The sequence below is a fragment of the Mesoplodon mirus genome (genome assembly GCF_964341445.2).
Source record: "Mesoplodon mirus genome assembly, chromosome: 18".
Lineage (NCBI taxonomy): Eukaryota > Metazoa > Chordata > Mammalia > Artiodactyla > Ziphiidae > Mesoplodon > Mesoplodon mirus.
In genome coordinates this window covers 40,176,506-40,192,961 of record NC_138994.1, presented here as the reverse complement: position 1 = coordinate 40,192,961, position 16,456 = coordinate 40,176,506, and the positions used below count along the sequence as shown (strand labels likewise).

General features: G+C 45.7%; 1 protein-coding gene across 1 annotated transcript in view; it reads right to left on the bottom strand.

Moving 5' to 3' along the window:
- Positions 1–241: 241 nt before the first annotated feature.
- Positions 242–16,456, bottom strand: part of SPECC1 (sperm antigen with calponin homology and coiled-coil domains 1) — a 134,752-nt gene continuing 118,537 nt past the window's right edge. The window contains exons 12-13 of the mRNA XM_082605266.1: positions 10,575–10,634; positions 242–2,288 (exon numbers count right to left, since the gene is read on the bottom strand). Coding sequence (XP_082461392.1) covers positions 2,199–2,288; positions 10,575–10,634 — 150 coding nt within the window. The 3' untranslated portion in view covers positions 242–2,198. The remainder of the gene's footprint in view (positions 2,289–10,574; positions 10,635–16,456) is intronic.

Sequence of the window (16,456 nt, the reverse complement as noted above, 5' to 3'; positions counted from 1 at the left end):
AAGTACTGGCTGAAGGAAGATGGGAAGTAACACGGATACTGTGGCCTTTGAAAACCTCAGGACAGAAAACTGGGGTGGATGCGGTTTGCTGACAGTAACCACCGTGTGTTCTCAAGTTTTCCACACTCAACTTGTGCTCCGAGCTCCCCAGTTAAAACCTGACCTACTCAGCCGCCCCCCACCCCCGGCCCCGGCCCTGCAGCGCTGGAAGGCCTGAGCCGGCACCCCTTGGCCCGCAGGCCCAGACCTGCCCCAAGGAGGCCACCCTTGTCCCAGCAGGCAGGACACAGGTGCGCTGGGCCCTAAGGGTGCAAAGCAGTCAGGCAACCTCTTTGCGTCATAAGAACAAATTGCACGTGGCCTTCTCTCCTCTTTTTAGCCTAAAGGCAGCAGCAGCTCCAGCATGGGGGGAGGGGAAACAGCAACACCTCCACCGCAGAGGCTCCGAGCTGATTCCGAATCCTCCTCAGTGATCGCTGAAGACAGGACGCGGCAGCGCCCAGGCCCCTCCAGGCGCCCTGAGGCAGCAGCGGCCCCTCCCACACGGAGCCCCACGGGGACCCCAGGCTGCACACAACCAGCAACGGCCCAACCCCACTCCTGGGGAACGGTGCGCCCATCCAGCAAGCAAGGCAGGGTCAGGGGACGAGGAGACACTGGGAGTATCTCTCAGGGGACCGCCCCTCAGGAAGGCGTGAGCTACACCTGTCCGGGTGGTGCCTCCAGCTTCCACATGAAGACAAATCATCACAGCCACCGTCACCAGACTCTGTCCTTTCAGTGCTTCTCGGGGACTTTGAAAATATACAGAACACAACCCTGGTCCCCTTCCCAGTACTCTGACTCCACGCTGGAGCAGGTGAGGAGTGTGTGTTTTCAACGAGCCCCCTGCAGAAGAACCCCAGCCAGTGGCCTCGGCAGCTTGAGGAGGAGGGATGGGTGCCGTGTGGGACCCGGATGCCTCTTCCAAGGCGGCCGGGAGGGAGGGCCGAGCTCAGCCGCCCCCAGGACAGGGACCGATGGGGCCCCAGCTATGAACAAGGGCTCCCACCAGCCTGCAGGGAGTACTGCGCAGGGCCAGTCGCCCTGGACTCTGGGGCCGTGGGAAGGACCCTGGTCGACGGGCGCTGATGTAAGCAGCTGCGGGATCCCCCTGGGCCGGGGTGAACCTCATTTGCTATGTGACGTACATTTATTTGCCCAGGTGATTACCTGCACCTGCACCTCCCAGGCAGAGGGCGGCTCTGGAGAGGGCCCTGCTGCCGCTTAGGGTGACTGCAGGCTCTAGGGAAACTGAGTTGCCTCCTTCAGTTGTACCCCAGCCGGCTCTGCCTGCCCCCAGGTTCTCCTTTGCTGTGCAAATGTAGGTGGCCTGGGGAAGGGCTAAAACCACAGCCAGAGTTGAAATACTGTTTACATCGCTGTCTGCCCAGCATCCCAAGAAATACACGTCCTCCAGCTGTTTGTGCAAAAGCACGAGGACCCCAGCCGGCACAGGCCAGTCCCTTCTGTCTGTCCGACTTTGTCAGGTTCCGTGCGGGGCAAACGTGTGGGTGTGGATGGGGTGTGAATACGTGCAGGACACTCGGAGCAGGTGACAGTCACGGAGGCTTCCCATCCGCCGCCGCTGAGCACGGGGTCCTGGTTTGACTGCGTCCCAGACACACATCCTCCTGTCCCTCCCAGGGACACCCAGCAAACTACCCAGGGGCTCCTTTGCATCTCAAGTTTGATCTTCCACCCAAAGAATCAAATCAGGGACAGGAGACCTAAAGGTGGTGAAGTCCTTACTGAGGATGCAAGTCATTTCCCCAGAACGCAGGGCGCTCATGTGTTTCAGGGTCGCTTGAGAGCAAACTTTGTCTTTTTGTGTTTTGTTGGGTGTTTTATTTTGGAGCGGGCTGGGAGGTGTCAAAGTGCAGAGTTTTTATAGAGGCAGAAGCCAGCATCTGTAGTAGAGACGGTGGGGTTTGGAAGTGCTGTTTGTCGTGAGACTCAGGGCAGCTCCAGTGAACACACCACTGGGCTCCCGCGGAGAAGGGGTCCCAAGAGAGCGTGGCCGCCCCCCACTTACGGGCCACGTGCGTCGGCGTTCAAGGTGGGCGTGGTGGACCTGGCTGTTTCTTGTGTGTGTGTTGGCACTGGGCAAGCTGGGCGGTGGACGGAGCAGGGACGAGCAGCAAGCGCTGCCTCCGGACTTACGTCTCGAAGTACTTGTAGATCTGGGCCACGTATTGCATCACGCTCTGCCAGTCGGGCCGGTCTGTGTGCAGCATCTCACTGAGCTCCTGCAGGAGAGGGCAGAGGTCATAGGGCGCCACAAAGCCTTCCCATGCAGCCGGCAGGTGCAGGCAACACCCAGCCGGTGCTAAAGGTGCTTAGTGAAAAGAAAAGCTTTTCCTTCCCGTTTGTTCAAGAGATGCTGTCCCTTTTAGGAAACATTAGACTTGACCTCCCGCCACTCCCATATTTTAACAACATGACAATGAACATTAAAAGAAGTTCTGAACTAAAAATAAGAATTGCCCTATGATCCAGCAATCCCACTCCTGGGCATATGTCTGGACAAAACCATAATTCGGAAAGATCCATGAACCCCAATGTTCTCTGCAGCACTATTCACAACAGCCAAGACATGGATACAACCTAAATGTCCATCAACAGAGGAATGGTCAAAGAAGATGTGGTACATACATATGATGGAATACTACTCGGCCATAAAAAAAGAATGAAATAATGCCACTGGTAGCAACATGGATGCAGCCAGAGATTACCATACTACGTGAAGTGAGTCAGACAGAGAAAGACAAATACCGTATGATATCACTTACATGTGGAACCTAAAATATGACACAGGGCTTCCCTGGTGGCGCGCAGTGGTTGAGAATCCACCTGCTAATGCAGGGGACACGGGTTTGAGCCCTGGTCTGGGAGGATCCCACATGCCACGGAGCAACTAGGCCCGTGAGCCACAACTACTGAGCCTGCGCGTCTGGAGCCTGTGCTCCGCAACAAGAGAGGCCGCGATAGTGAGAGGCCCGCGCACCGCGATGAAGAGCGGCCCCCGCTTGCCACAACTAGAGAAAGCCCTCGCACAGAAACCAAGACCCAACACAGAAAAAAATAATTAATTAATTAATAAACTCCTACCCCCAACATCTAAAATATGACACAAATGAATCTATATACAAAATAGAAACGGACTCACAGACAGAGAACAGACTTGTGGTTGCCAAGGAGGAGGGGTTTGGGATGAGCAGATGCAAACTATTATCTATATAATGGATATAAGGTCCTACTGTAGAGCACATGGAACCATATTCAATATCCTGTGATACACCATAATGGAAAAGAATATGAAAAAGATGTATATATGTATATAATTAAATCACTTTGCTGAACAGCAGAAATTAACACAACATTGTAAATCAACTAGACTTCAATAAAACAAAAGTTTTGAAAAGAGTCACCGCGATTCCATTATTGTAAAGGGATTCCCACCTCTCCAAGCTACCTCTGAACGCACACCTGGGTCCCACACGCTCTGTCACTGTGTGCCCTGTGCTTTGTCACTGAACACTTTTCATACACAATTTCCCACACAACTGTGCTCTGTCACTTCAGCAGCTGTGCAGCGTCCACGGGCATGACTCTCCCCCGTCCTCTCAGTGCATGGCATGTGACTGTGGTCCCTTCTTCACCACACAGACTTTGCAATGAGCATCTCCTCTGTGCGGTACTGCTTCCTTCTGTTGGATTCGTGCCACAAAAGTCCTGAACCGATTGAAAGCTGTTTTATCAGAATCAAGGGTCACCATTCACTGTTTTATTGTTGTTTCCCCCTCATTTTGTTGGCAATGAGCAGGCAGAGGCAGAGGCCGGGAGTAGCGGCAGGCAGGACCGCACTCCGTCTACTGCTTGGCCAGGCCTTCCTGAAATTCATGCTGTTGAACGTATTTAATAATTCACTTTGGGGCTGAACCTGGATTCTTTTGTGGTCACAGGAGAACACTAGGGAAGGTCCCGGCATAAAGCCAGAAGCAGAGATGCAGTGGAAAAGCAGGCTGAACTTAGCACATCTGCTCCTGGGCGGGGTCAGAACTGGCAGAGGCCTGGAACCAGCCATCTAGCTTCTGTTTCAACATCTAAATATATTTTACTGATTTTGCTCCCTGGTTATGCGAAGAAATCAGCACAGCATTGGTCATGGGAAAGGGGTGGAAGAGAAATGCATGGAACGTTCCACACAGATGTACCTAGAACAATCTGAAAAGGAAAACAAAGCGTTCACAGAATCCAAGGGGGAGAAGTCTCCTTCCACCTAAAACACTGCAGTCAGGACTGTGCACACAGACTGATGATGCATGAAGAGCTGAAATTCTTACAACACAAGGGTTGCCAACATGACAATACAGAGAAGAAGTGGTGAGGAATCGAGCACTTGAGAGGCAGATGAGCTCTGAGAACAGAAGGACAACCCAGAGATGCTGGAGGGACGGCAAACCTCCCTCCAAGGGGGGCAAGGACGCGTCTTCCTGCTCAGAGAGGATTCGGAAGTCTGATCAATATTCACTGTTTTACTCAGAGTATCCGATAGTCCTGAACCTAACAATAATTAAATTTTAAAATATTTTGGTACATGGTTAACGTGACATCTGAACGTGTTTGAAGAAATTATTTAGCATCTTTCAGGAGAAGAGAGGGTATGCCGCATCAGTAAAAATCTGCTAGTGGGCTTCCCTGGTGGCACAGTGGTTGAGAGTCTGCCTGCCGATGCAGGAGACACGGGTTCATGCCCCGGTCCGGGAAGATCCCACATGCCGTGGAGCAGCTGGGCCCGTGAGCCACGGCCGCTGAGCCTGCACATCCGGAGCCTGTGCTCTGCAACGGGAGGGGCCGCGACAGTGAGAGGCCCACATACCGCAAAAAAAAAAAAAAAAAAAAAAAAAAAAATCTGCTAGTGCATGACACTTGTTTGATTTAGTAGCTTAAAACCTTCCCAAAAAAGAAAACACCAGGCCCAGATGGCTTCACTGGTTAATTCTTCCAAACAGTTCAGGAAGAAATAATACCAATTCTACACAATCTCTTCCAGGAAACAGAAGAGGAGGGAACACCTCCTCACTCATTCTGTGAAACCAGCGCCAATACTAATACCAAAACCAGACAAAGACATTACAAAAAAAACTAACAATTTCTCACTTGAACATAGACACAATAATCCTTAATAAATATTATCAATTGAATCATGATTAAGTGGGGTTCATCTCAGGAAAGCAAGGCTGCCTCAACATTCATATATCAATCAATGTTATTTATACTAACAGACTAATAAGAAAAACCATATGGTCATATCAATAGATGCAGAAAAAGCATTTTACAAAATTCAATAACTATTCAGAATAAAGGCTCTCAAAATACCAGAAATAGAAGGGTATTTCTTTTACCTAATAAAGAACATATACAAAACCCAAAGGCTGACATCATACTTAATAGTGAGAAACTGAGCACTTCCCCGCTAAGATCAGCAAAAAAGAACAAGGTGAGGATGTCTTCTCTCACCTCTCCCAGTCAGCACTGTACTGGAAGTTCTAGTCAGTGCAGTAAGGCAAGAAAGAGAAACAAAAGGCATACAGAATAGAAAGAACTAAACTGTCTTTATTTGCAGATGACATGACTGTCTATGCAGAAAACTCCAAACAGTCTACCAGAAAAACCTCTTGGAACTAATATGCAAGTTTAGCCAAGTCTCAGGACACAAAATCAACAACTTTCCTACATGCCAGCAATGAACAACGGCATATGAAAAAAAAAAAAACCCAACCATTTAAAATGGCCCCCAAAAAACTCTCCATGCAGAAAACTATAAACCACCACATGCAGAAAATTACAACATACTGATGAAAGAAGTCAAGAAGCTCTAAATAAATGGAGAGATATTCTAGGTTCATAGCTTGGAGACGGAGTATTGTTTAAATGGCAATTCCTCCCAACTCATCTATAGGTACAATGCAACCCCAATCAAAATCCCAGCAAGCTTTTTTTGGGAGTAGATAGCGACAAACTGATTCTAAAATTTACAAAGGCAAAGGTACCGGAATAGCCAAAACAATTCTAAAAAGAAGAATAAAGTTGGAAGACCTGATGTCACAATTTATAAAGCTCTATTAATCAAGGCAGAGTGGTGCTGGTCAAGGGCAGACACTTGGGGCATGTTATGTGTATTTTACCACAATAAAAATAATTGATAAAAAGAAAAACGACAGGGCTTCTTGTCCTCGGGGGTCTTGGTGGGGATGGAGATAAGCTCTATAATCAGAGAAATTACAATATAACACACACATGCTCCACAGACTATGAATAAATTGTGCTTTCAGAGCCCAGGTGGGCATGGCTGCCCAGAGGCAGGGTCACGGACGGGTGAGATGTGACGTGGGCTCTGGAAACAGCTGGCCTCCTTGACCCTTGTCTTTGCTCCTCACTGGCCATGTGCCCTTTCATGGAACCACACTGTCTCAGTGTCCCACCCACAAGGAGCATCTACGTTGCAGGACTTTTGAGAGGACCAATGAGTCAACACATGGAAAATGCCCGGCACAGAGTAAACATGCACATAGTAAGTGAATTAATTGTCTAAGTAGCCTCTATAAAGTTTATGCTACAGATCAGGCCCAGTTATGCCTAAGGAATCATTCTGATAGCCCCATAAAGGCCTGAGCTGTAATGACCTCCCTTCCCAGGTGACCTGAAGACCTCAGGCTGTGTGAGCAGTGACTGTTCTGGTGGACACACTGGCTCACCCAGCAAGCAACACCCTCACAGACCGTGTGACCTAGTGTGGGTGTGCCCACCGCAGCAGGCACGAACACATCAACCCTCGGAGGGCACACATGCTGGCTGCTTTTACAGCGGTGGCAACAGTATCACACATATTCTCTCTCCTATTCTTCCTGTGAGGAGTTGTTCCACCTGTGCTGTGGGGTGTTAAACTTCTATCTTACACTGTGGCTGGGAAGGAATGCATTCTAAAATTTGGGAACACTGTAGAGTTTTCACTTGTAAAAAATCTCTTCCTTGCTAACATGGTAAACCCAGAAACCTGTATTTGCTAGAATATACACATATAAGGGAATTTTTTTTCCTGACTAATCTAGTAACAGAACTTGACCAAGGACTTGGGATTATTACTGCTGTCAATTCTGATTGGGTGTATTTTTAAAATGTCATGTGTAATTAAATATATTATTTTTCAATCCATCTCACGATACTGTAAAGCAAATTTAATAATGTAGGAAGCTTCTCTTTTCTTGATGGCATAAACGGGTTAAATTGCTCACAAACATTCCTAAATGGTTTTGATGTTTGTCAGTAGCTCCTCAGAGACATCTCTACAAATGAAATTGCTGGCTCTGACTATTAGTTCAACAAGATGATCTCATTTGCTCCCCAGCTTTCACTACAGTAGTATGTGAGATGAAAAATAGGAAAAAATGTTAAATTTAAAAAGCAAATACTAACTGTAACACTACAAAGAAAACCGTATTCTGCGTATAATATCATCTTCTAACAAGTTCTCATTGTGTCTTTGATTCCTTATGTAAATTATCTGTGGTTACTTGTTAGCTGTTTAGTGTTTCAGAAGATAAATCAGGTTTCTGCTACGCTATCTTGGCCAGACATTAAGTCCCCTCACTCCTTTTTAGATTCTCTAGACTTGTATTTACACAATAGGGACACCTGTTTCTTAAAGGTTCAGTGGAATTTGGGCTTACTGGGATTTTTTTGTTTGTGTGTGTGTGACTATATTTAAAACAATGAATTTCACTTCTTTAATAAAGGTTAAAGTTCTACTTCTTTCTAGGTAAGTTTTGGAGAAATATTTACATTTACTATTTGAAGGAATGTATTTACATATTTTTTTTAGAAAACTGCCCATTCTGTTTCAAACACTTTGGCGTACACTGTCATAGTACTAAAATTCCTATGATAGCTGTCCTTTCCCTTTGTCATTTCATCCTCTGAGGTTACACAAGTATGTCTCACTGTTACTTCAACTGAGATTTTCCTAATTGCTAGTAAGATTGAACATCTTTTTAAATGTTTACTGGCCATTTGTGAGTTGTCTATTCCAGACTTTGATAATTTTCTACTAGGTTTTTTTTAATTATTATTATTGGTTAGTAGAAATTATTTATAGATTATATGTCTTTGCTTTTTTTGCAGTTATGTGATGATGTGTCTGGATGGATATTTTGTATTATTCATCCTGTTTGAGATTCATTAAGAATCTGTGGTTTTTCATCATTCTGGAAAAATTTCAGGCACCACTTCTTCAACTATTATGTCTCTTCTTCTTTCCTCTTCTTCTGGAATTCCCACTGGACGTGGGACTTAGACATGGTCTGACTTTATCTTCCATGCCTCTTAAGCTCTGTGACAGACACTACCAGATGTTCCCAACCTCTCTCTCCCTTGAAAGGCTTCCCGCTAAATTTAGAGAATGAGAAATGTTATATGCTTACTTTCCCAAATTCCCTTGCAGCTGGTGTGGCCACATAACAGAGTACTACCAATGAGCTGGAGGGACACTGGGGAGCCTTTTGGTTTCCTTATCAAAGGGGGAAGATGTTAGGCACTTGCTCTTCTCCCTTCTCCCTCCTTCCTGCCCTGCAGACAGGAGTGATGTCTGGAGCTTGGTAGTCATGTTCAACCACAGAGAAACAAGTCTAAGGACAAAGAACCAACAGATTAAAGATGGTGGAGTGAAGAGAAGAGACATTCTGGGGTCCTTGATTATAACATTGTGCAGTGAACCATTCCTGAAACTAAAAAAAATATATATATATACATATACACACACACACACACACACACATATATATACACACACACATGTATATATATTTATGGTTGAAGCAACTGTTAGTTGGGTTTTCCATTTCTTGAAGTTGAAAAACCTATTAACTAATAAAACCCCTCTACTACATTTTCCATTTTTAAATGTCTCTGTTTTATGTTCTGCGTAATTTCCTTACATCTAGTTTCTAATTCAGCAGTTCTCTCTTCTGCTGTATCCAATCAGTTTTCAGCCCAACTAGTAACTGGTATTTTTAATTCCAAATTTTAATTTCTACAAGTTTTACTTGATTCTTCTCCAAGTCTTTTTTTTTTATAGTACTGTGTTCTTTCCTTATGATTTTAATATGTTTAAACATAGTCTTTTGAGGTCTCTTTCTTCCTGTTTTATTATCTCAAGTTCTGGTAGATGATCCTCTTGTTGGTGGTGCCTGCTGACTAGCTCAAGTAGATCGATTTCTTTTCTTTTTTAAAATTTTATTGAAGCATAGCTGATTTACAGTGTAGTGTTACTTTCAGGTGTACAGCAAAGTGATTCAGTTACACATATACATATATTCATTATTTTTCAGATTCTTTTCTCACGTAGGTTATCACAGAATCTTGAGTAGAGTTCCCTGTGCTATACAGTAGGTCCTTGTTGTCAAGTAGATCATTTTCTTGAGCGTTTTGTAATTCTGGATTGTGAGTGTATTTTCAGCAGCCTCTGTGCTACCGGCTCGGGAGCCTCCTACAGCAGAGACAGTATAAACCGGGGGCTGCTTGCAGTAGATATTATAAATTTGGACTCCAAACCTCGTCTGACCCAGTTTTCCTTCCTTACAGGAGATTTTCCTTTTTTGGCCACCAAAAAATCCCAGGAGGAGACCAAGCTTCCTTATCACCTCCCTGGACTGGAAGGTGAAGATTTTTATTTCCCCGTCACTAAGAGTAGCATTTGTGAGCCTTGGTTTTGTGCAGGGGTCTCAGGACTAATGCACTGTTTACAGGAGCTCAGGGCCTTGTCTCTTGCCCCTGCGTGGGCAAGAACCACAGCCTATACCCATCAGATGCCCGCTCACTATGAGCTCCCTCCACCACCCCAGCCCCAACCCTGGGGGTGGCCAGAGTCCCAGCACATGCCTCAGGGCTCTGGTCTTCACTCCTCTTTTAATTTCCAGCATCTGGTTATTTCCCAGTCTTTCTTCAGAGATCAGCTATGTATTGATTTTTTTTTTTTTTTTTTTTTTTTTTTTTTGTGGTACGCGGGCCTCTCACTGCTGTGGCCTCTCCCGTTGCGGAGCACAGGCTCCGGACGCGCAGGCTCAGCGGCCATGGCTCACGGGCCCAGCCGCTCCGCGGCATGCGGTATCTTCCCGGACTGGGGCATGAACCCATGTCCCCTGCATTGGCAGGCAGACTCTCAACCACTGCGCCACCAGGGAAGCCCTGATATTTTTAAAGTTACATTTTATTCAGATTTCTAGGTGCCTTGAACAAGAGGGTTTTAATGATAATTCAGTCTAGAACTGAAATTTATCCACAGTGAAATCTTCACTGAAAACACTCTAAATCACATGTGGTCAGACCAACTGGATAATTTTCATTAGGAATCATGACTAACATATCTTCAGCAGATGGATTTCACTGTTCTGTAAAAATTATTTAGTAGATGGTATAAAGTTCTTCCTCATATGATTAGAACAAAGTATCACAAGGACACGAAAGAGGATACTTACCAGGCTGGGTTTGATGCCTACACTTTCAGCTGCTTCAAATGCCAACAAGAGATTTCTTTTCTAGGTTAAAAAGACAAAGACAATGAAATTATCAACTAAAAATATATAGCTTTTGCTAGGAAAAAACACCAACTGACATTCCTATAAAGATTACCTACTGTTTATAAAACATTTAAGTTTTGAAGTCAAATATGCAACCAATGATCTTAGTTTATGGGAAAAAAAAGATTAACAGGTTACCGTTGTCACTAAAAATGACATTATTGATTCATTCCTGACCATCAAAGATACATTTTTGTTAATTCGGTTATTTATTTATTTTTTTGCTTTGTCAAGATTTATGACATACACATTATGTTGTGTATCAAGTTGTTTAATCATGGTGTTACACCAAAAAAATTATCAAAGTAATATGTGTACATTGTTAAACATAGTCATATGAAAAACTGTTGCTTCCCTCAATCCTGGTCCTCGGGAGAAGAACTTTTTGTTTCTCTCTTTAATTCTGGTGATCTCCTCCATATCTCTGTAACTGCTCACAGCACCGTTGCTTGATTTCCAAAATAGAGGCATTGGCTTCTAACTTCTTCCCAAGATAAATGAGGACTTAGGTACCTCTCTCCTCCCCGCATTATACTCACATAGCTCATGTTAGTTGTTTGTGACTTTAACCATTTTCCTTAAACCTCCATTTCTTGTCCCATCAATTACAGACAGCAGTTCCCGACTCCACTCTGTATGATAAGGAAGAAGTTCCCTTGCCTTTCATCCACCTTGTCAAGTTTTAGACTGTTAAAGCTGATGGAATTTGCTTCCTTTTCTTCAACCACACTTAAGTGTTCAGCACCCTCTTAACAGAACGACTCTGAAGGCTGAACACAGTAAGTGGTGTTTACACAGCAGCTGAGATCAGATTCCTCTCCCCGGTTCCACAGTCGTGATGCTGTGCCCCTCAAAACATTTTTTCCAAATGATTTTCTTCTTTGTAACTCGACTAATGGCTCAAAACCACACCACGTTTCAGTGTGCTCCAGACCTGGACCTTGACTGTCTTCAAGTCCGTTTGCTTTCAGTTCTGCTTGTTGGGATTTTTCTTGCTGGGAGAAGAACTGTGCCTCCTTCTCATCTTCTGGTTTCTTATCTTTCTGACTATGGCTTACAATCCATGATATTCTCTTGTACCAAACTGACTTTCTGTTCTAACATGTTCTGTTCTCTCATTGCACCCCTTTATTAGACCCCCAAGCTCTTAATCGTATCATTATTCTATGAAACCCTTCAGCCCTGGAGTCCTCCAGAACCTGTCGACTGAAAAAAAAAAAAAAAAAAAAAGCACAACCTATAAGTGGAGAATGCTGTTTTATTTGGTGGACATACTGAGGACTTAAGCCTGGGAGACAGGCTCTCAGATAGCTCTGAAGGGATTGTTCTGAAGAGGTCAGGGAGAAGCCGGAATACACAGGAGTTTTTCAAAAACAAACCAGGTAGTTGAATATCAAAAGATTTCTGCTAATTAAAGAAAAAAACAAACTTCTCAAGCTAGTGAGTTTAGCACCTTTCTATGCATGGGAAGATGCAAGAGTCTGGGCTCACTGAAATCATTTCTCTGAAATGCACCTTCACTATCTAGGGCCCGTATCCTGCTTTCTTCCTCCATCCTGGATCCCTGCAGGTTACACAGTCGGGGCGGGGGCAGTGGCTGAGGGCTTGATGGTCGCAACATCCTTTGTTTACTGATATGGCAGGTGACACTTTTTGTCCACAAACCTCATGTCAGTCTTTAGATAATACCCCTGTTCTTTTAAAAAATTTTTTTATCTATCTATCTATGGCTGCGCCCTGCAGCTTACGGGATATTAGTTCTCCGAGCAGGGATTGAACCCACACCCTCGGCGCTGAAAGCTCAGAGTCCTAACCACTGGACCACCAGGGAATTCCCCTGAGAACCATATTCTACTAAAGCACATTCTTAGTTTCCCTCTTAAAGAAAGGCTGTGGGAGAGATACATTTTCTGGATGCATTCATATACGAAATTTTCTCTTTTCTACCATCACACTTGGTTAATAATCTGGCTGGATACAGAACTCTAGGTTGAAAATAATTTCCCCTAGAACTTCAGAGGCTCTCCACATCACTTAGCCCTCATTTGTTGCTCCTTTTTTGAGACCCTTTCTGGCTGTTCTCTGATGCTTCTTCATCTGGATGAACTTAAGAATCATTTGGTCATGCCTCCTCCTGTAATTCATTTGAAGTCATTCAGATTATATGAAACTTTAATTAAACAGGTAAATTAAGTATAATTGGGAGACTAATGTTTCCCTATGTATTCACATTTTCTGTTGTTCAGCAGAATTTCGTAATTTTATGCATTTAGATTTTCTACAGAATTTTATACATTTCCCCACTTCCCCTTTCTGTCCTTTCCGGCACATCTGGTGCCTGAAGATTAAGGGGTCCGCTGGACACTGAGGCAAACTCTCTGTACTAGGTACCAGGTCACGGGAAACACTAGAGCACGGCAAAAAACTTTTCTTCTGGTCTGTGGTCGGGGCCTTGGAAAGCCGTTGACCTGTGGTCGTCTTGCCCAAGCCGCCAGCCCCCTTCCTCCATATTAAAGGTAATTAATGGGGATGGACTGAGTGGAAACTTTAACACTGCTCTCCGTCCTGCTGAGAGGGGAGCTGTCCAGTGTCTCCTGGCTTCCTTTACTTTAGCCCCAGCCAGCAGCAGGAAGCTCCTATTTTGGTGCTAATGAGGCCTTTGTCCTTATTTTAAAGTCCTTTCGGTTCATTCTGGGGGAGGAAAGGGGTTTGTAAGCCAATGGTTTTTAGGCTACCATTACTCCAGACATTAAGATACAAACATTTTTTTATGGTTTTTGGTATGCAATGACAAACAGTTTTGTAAATGTTAACACAGTTTTCAGTTCCAGCAACAGTGTTTAAGTGCCCATTTTCTCCCACCTTTACTTGCATAGAATGTTACTATTTTCAAAAGTCTCGGGCTTCCCTGGTGGTGCAGTGGTTGAGAGTCCGCCTGCCAATGCAGGGGACACGGGTTCATGCCCCGGTCCGGGAAGATCCCACATGCCGCGGAGCGGCTGGGCCCGTGAGCCTGAGCATCCGGAGCCTGTGCTCCACAACGGGAGAGGCCACAACAGTGAGAGGCCCGTGTATCGCAAAAAAAAAAAAAAAAAAAAAAAAAGTCTCTGCCAAATGCAACAGGTTAAAAGTAATATTTTGTTTTAATTTGTATTGTTTTATTACCAGTAAGGTCTAAGGAAAAGGCATTTCTAAACCTCAGGTTTTATACAGAATTCCCCCCCCTGCCCCCCAAGACCCTTTATCCTGATTCTAATGAAACTGCTAGTGTTTTCTAAGCAGAAATTGAACAAAGAAGAAACAGTCGAAAAATTGTCGGAAACCACTCTGAAATAGCATATGGTACGACATGGACCGTTATAGGGAGAGGTGGTTTCTGGTGCAAGAAAATGACTTTTACTGGTTTTGGTGGCAGCAGGACCTTAGTGATGAAGCATCTTGATCCGAATTCTCTCATTAGAACACCATCACGGCCACTGTGGGGAGGCCAGAGGGGAGACAGACGCAGAGAGCGTGCCCGGCCAGGACCTTCCAGCCCCGGGACAGTGGAAGCCCCCAGCCATGGGAACTCTGCTGCCAGCTGGCCCTGCAGTGGGGATCTCGCCTGAAACTGACGGGACTTCGGAGCCCCAGCCCAGAATTTCCCCCTCACATCAGTATTTCGTTTCAGACACCAACATAAAGACGGTCCATCCTACCACATGAATCTGAGGACCTCAGCGGGAGTTTCACAGGAGGACAGAGGAATACGCTTTTTACTGAAAAAACACCAAACTTTCCACTGACTGTAACTCACATCCCGTGCTTGTAAATCTCTTTACCGTCTCAGAAGACATCCTTGTTAACGTTTTCAGAAATTCCCTACCTAGTACCGATGTCGCACTTCCACTGAGGAAGGAGGAACAGCTCATGACTTCTGAACGTTCTGGGCTATCGAGAGCTAGATCATACAATTTTTAGATTCTGATTTTAATGGGTTTTTACAAATATTACAGGCCTCTCCTGGTGCCCTTTTTGATGTATGTTGCTCAGCAAAAAACCCGAGAAGCACCCAGCGCTGAGAGCTCCCCAGATCCAGGCTCCAGGTGAGGGCTGGACTCCACGCATCCTGATGAGGTCAAGGGCATACTTTTCATTCCAATTAGCTCGTTCCCTTTGAAGTCCAACTTCGAATAGGTCCCTTCTAGGAAGCCTTCCCTGCCTGAATCTCTCTCTCTACACCAGCAAGATACTCCCAGGCTGAGTCTCACACACATGCTCAGTTTTAAACTGTAATGATTTGATTTGCCTGTGTTGACACACTGTTTTTGAGAGCCCTCATCAGTAACTCTGATAGATAGGAGTTTCTCTCCCCATCCTGAAGGCAAAGCTCCCCCAGGGCAGTGGCCAAACTGTCCCTCCACCCAGAGTGCCTCTACATGGGGGCATTTAGGAAGCAGGAGGCTGGCTGGTCCTTTGGGGAGGCTGTGAAGCCACACGGTTTTTTTTTTGTGTGTGTGGCCACACTGTGTGACACGTGGGATCTTAGTTCCCTGACCAGGGATCGAATCCGCATCCGCTGAAGTGGAAGTGAGTAATCGTAACTGCTGGACCGCCAGGGATGTCCCACCACATGACGTTAAAATGAGAACTCTGGCCACCTGGAGCTCAGTCCTTCATCTCCTCACAGACCCGAAGCCTTCCACGGTCCGATGGCGTGCTCCCCAATGACAGCGTTCTGGATTGGGGAGAAGAGAGGCAACCCCACGTGTAGGAAGCAGGGGCCCCTGGACCACAAGGACAACAGAGTGACTGAGCCATGATGCCTGGCTGTTCTGCGGGTTTCCAGATACAGGCAGCTGGCCGCACATCGCGGGAATCATCGGCATCCCGGGAGACGCTGCGGTTTCCATCATCAGGAAGCAACGTCACGATCCCAAGTGAGCAAACAAACACTTTTAGGCCCATTATTTTCCAACACATCCGTACTGACTGGAGGGCAGAGCGCCCACAACTGCAGGCAAAAATGTCACACTCTGAGGATGTATCTGCATTAGGCATCGACCAGACCTCCCCATCGTTAGGGATACCTGCTCACCGTAAGGAGCACTGTTCTCCCGGCACCAGCAAGACACTCCCTAGGAGACAACCTTCCTTCTTAGTCTTGCCAGGTGCCATGATGACCCATGACCTACAGCAGACCTGGATCTTGTTAACCATTTAATGCACAGCTCTCTGTCTCAAAATCCTATGTAACTGTGCTTTGACCTCTAAAGGGTGGAACAGTTCTTGGAACTTTCTCAGAGGCTGTTCCCGGGTTATAATCCTCAACTTGGCTCCAAGAAAATTTTCTATTTCTTCGTTAGATCAGCTGATTAATTTTTTTGTCAACGGTGCCCAGGCTGTGTGGACCCCGGGACTCCACATGCCCCCGCTGGTCTCCTCCATGGCTGTTCCTTCTGGTCCTTTCGCTGGGACCCCCTCCTCTGTCCTGACAACTGTGGAGTCCTCAAAGCTTGTTCCTTGGTCTTCTCCCTGTGCCTCTGTGAAGTTGTGATTTATAATAAGAAATGCACCTTTGCTCTTTGTCCTGGTTCCTGGCACAGAGCTCCTAAAACCTGTGTAATTTTCTGGGGGGCATCTAATGCCTGGGGGCATCTTTTGTTACAATATTTGGTTTCTGTCCTCGGTTCCAGAAACAGCTTCAGAGCAATAAAGGTGAAACAGGTGTCTTATTTTTTGGCTGCATTGGGTCTTCGTAGCTGCATGCGGCCTTTCTCTAGTAGCGGCGCGCGGGGGCT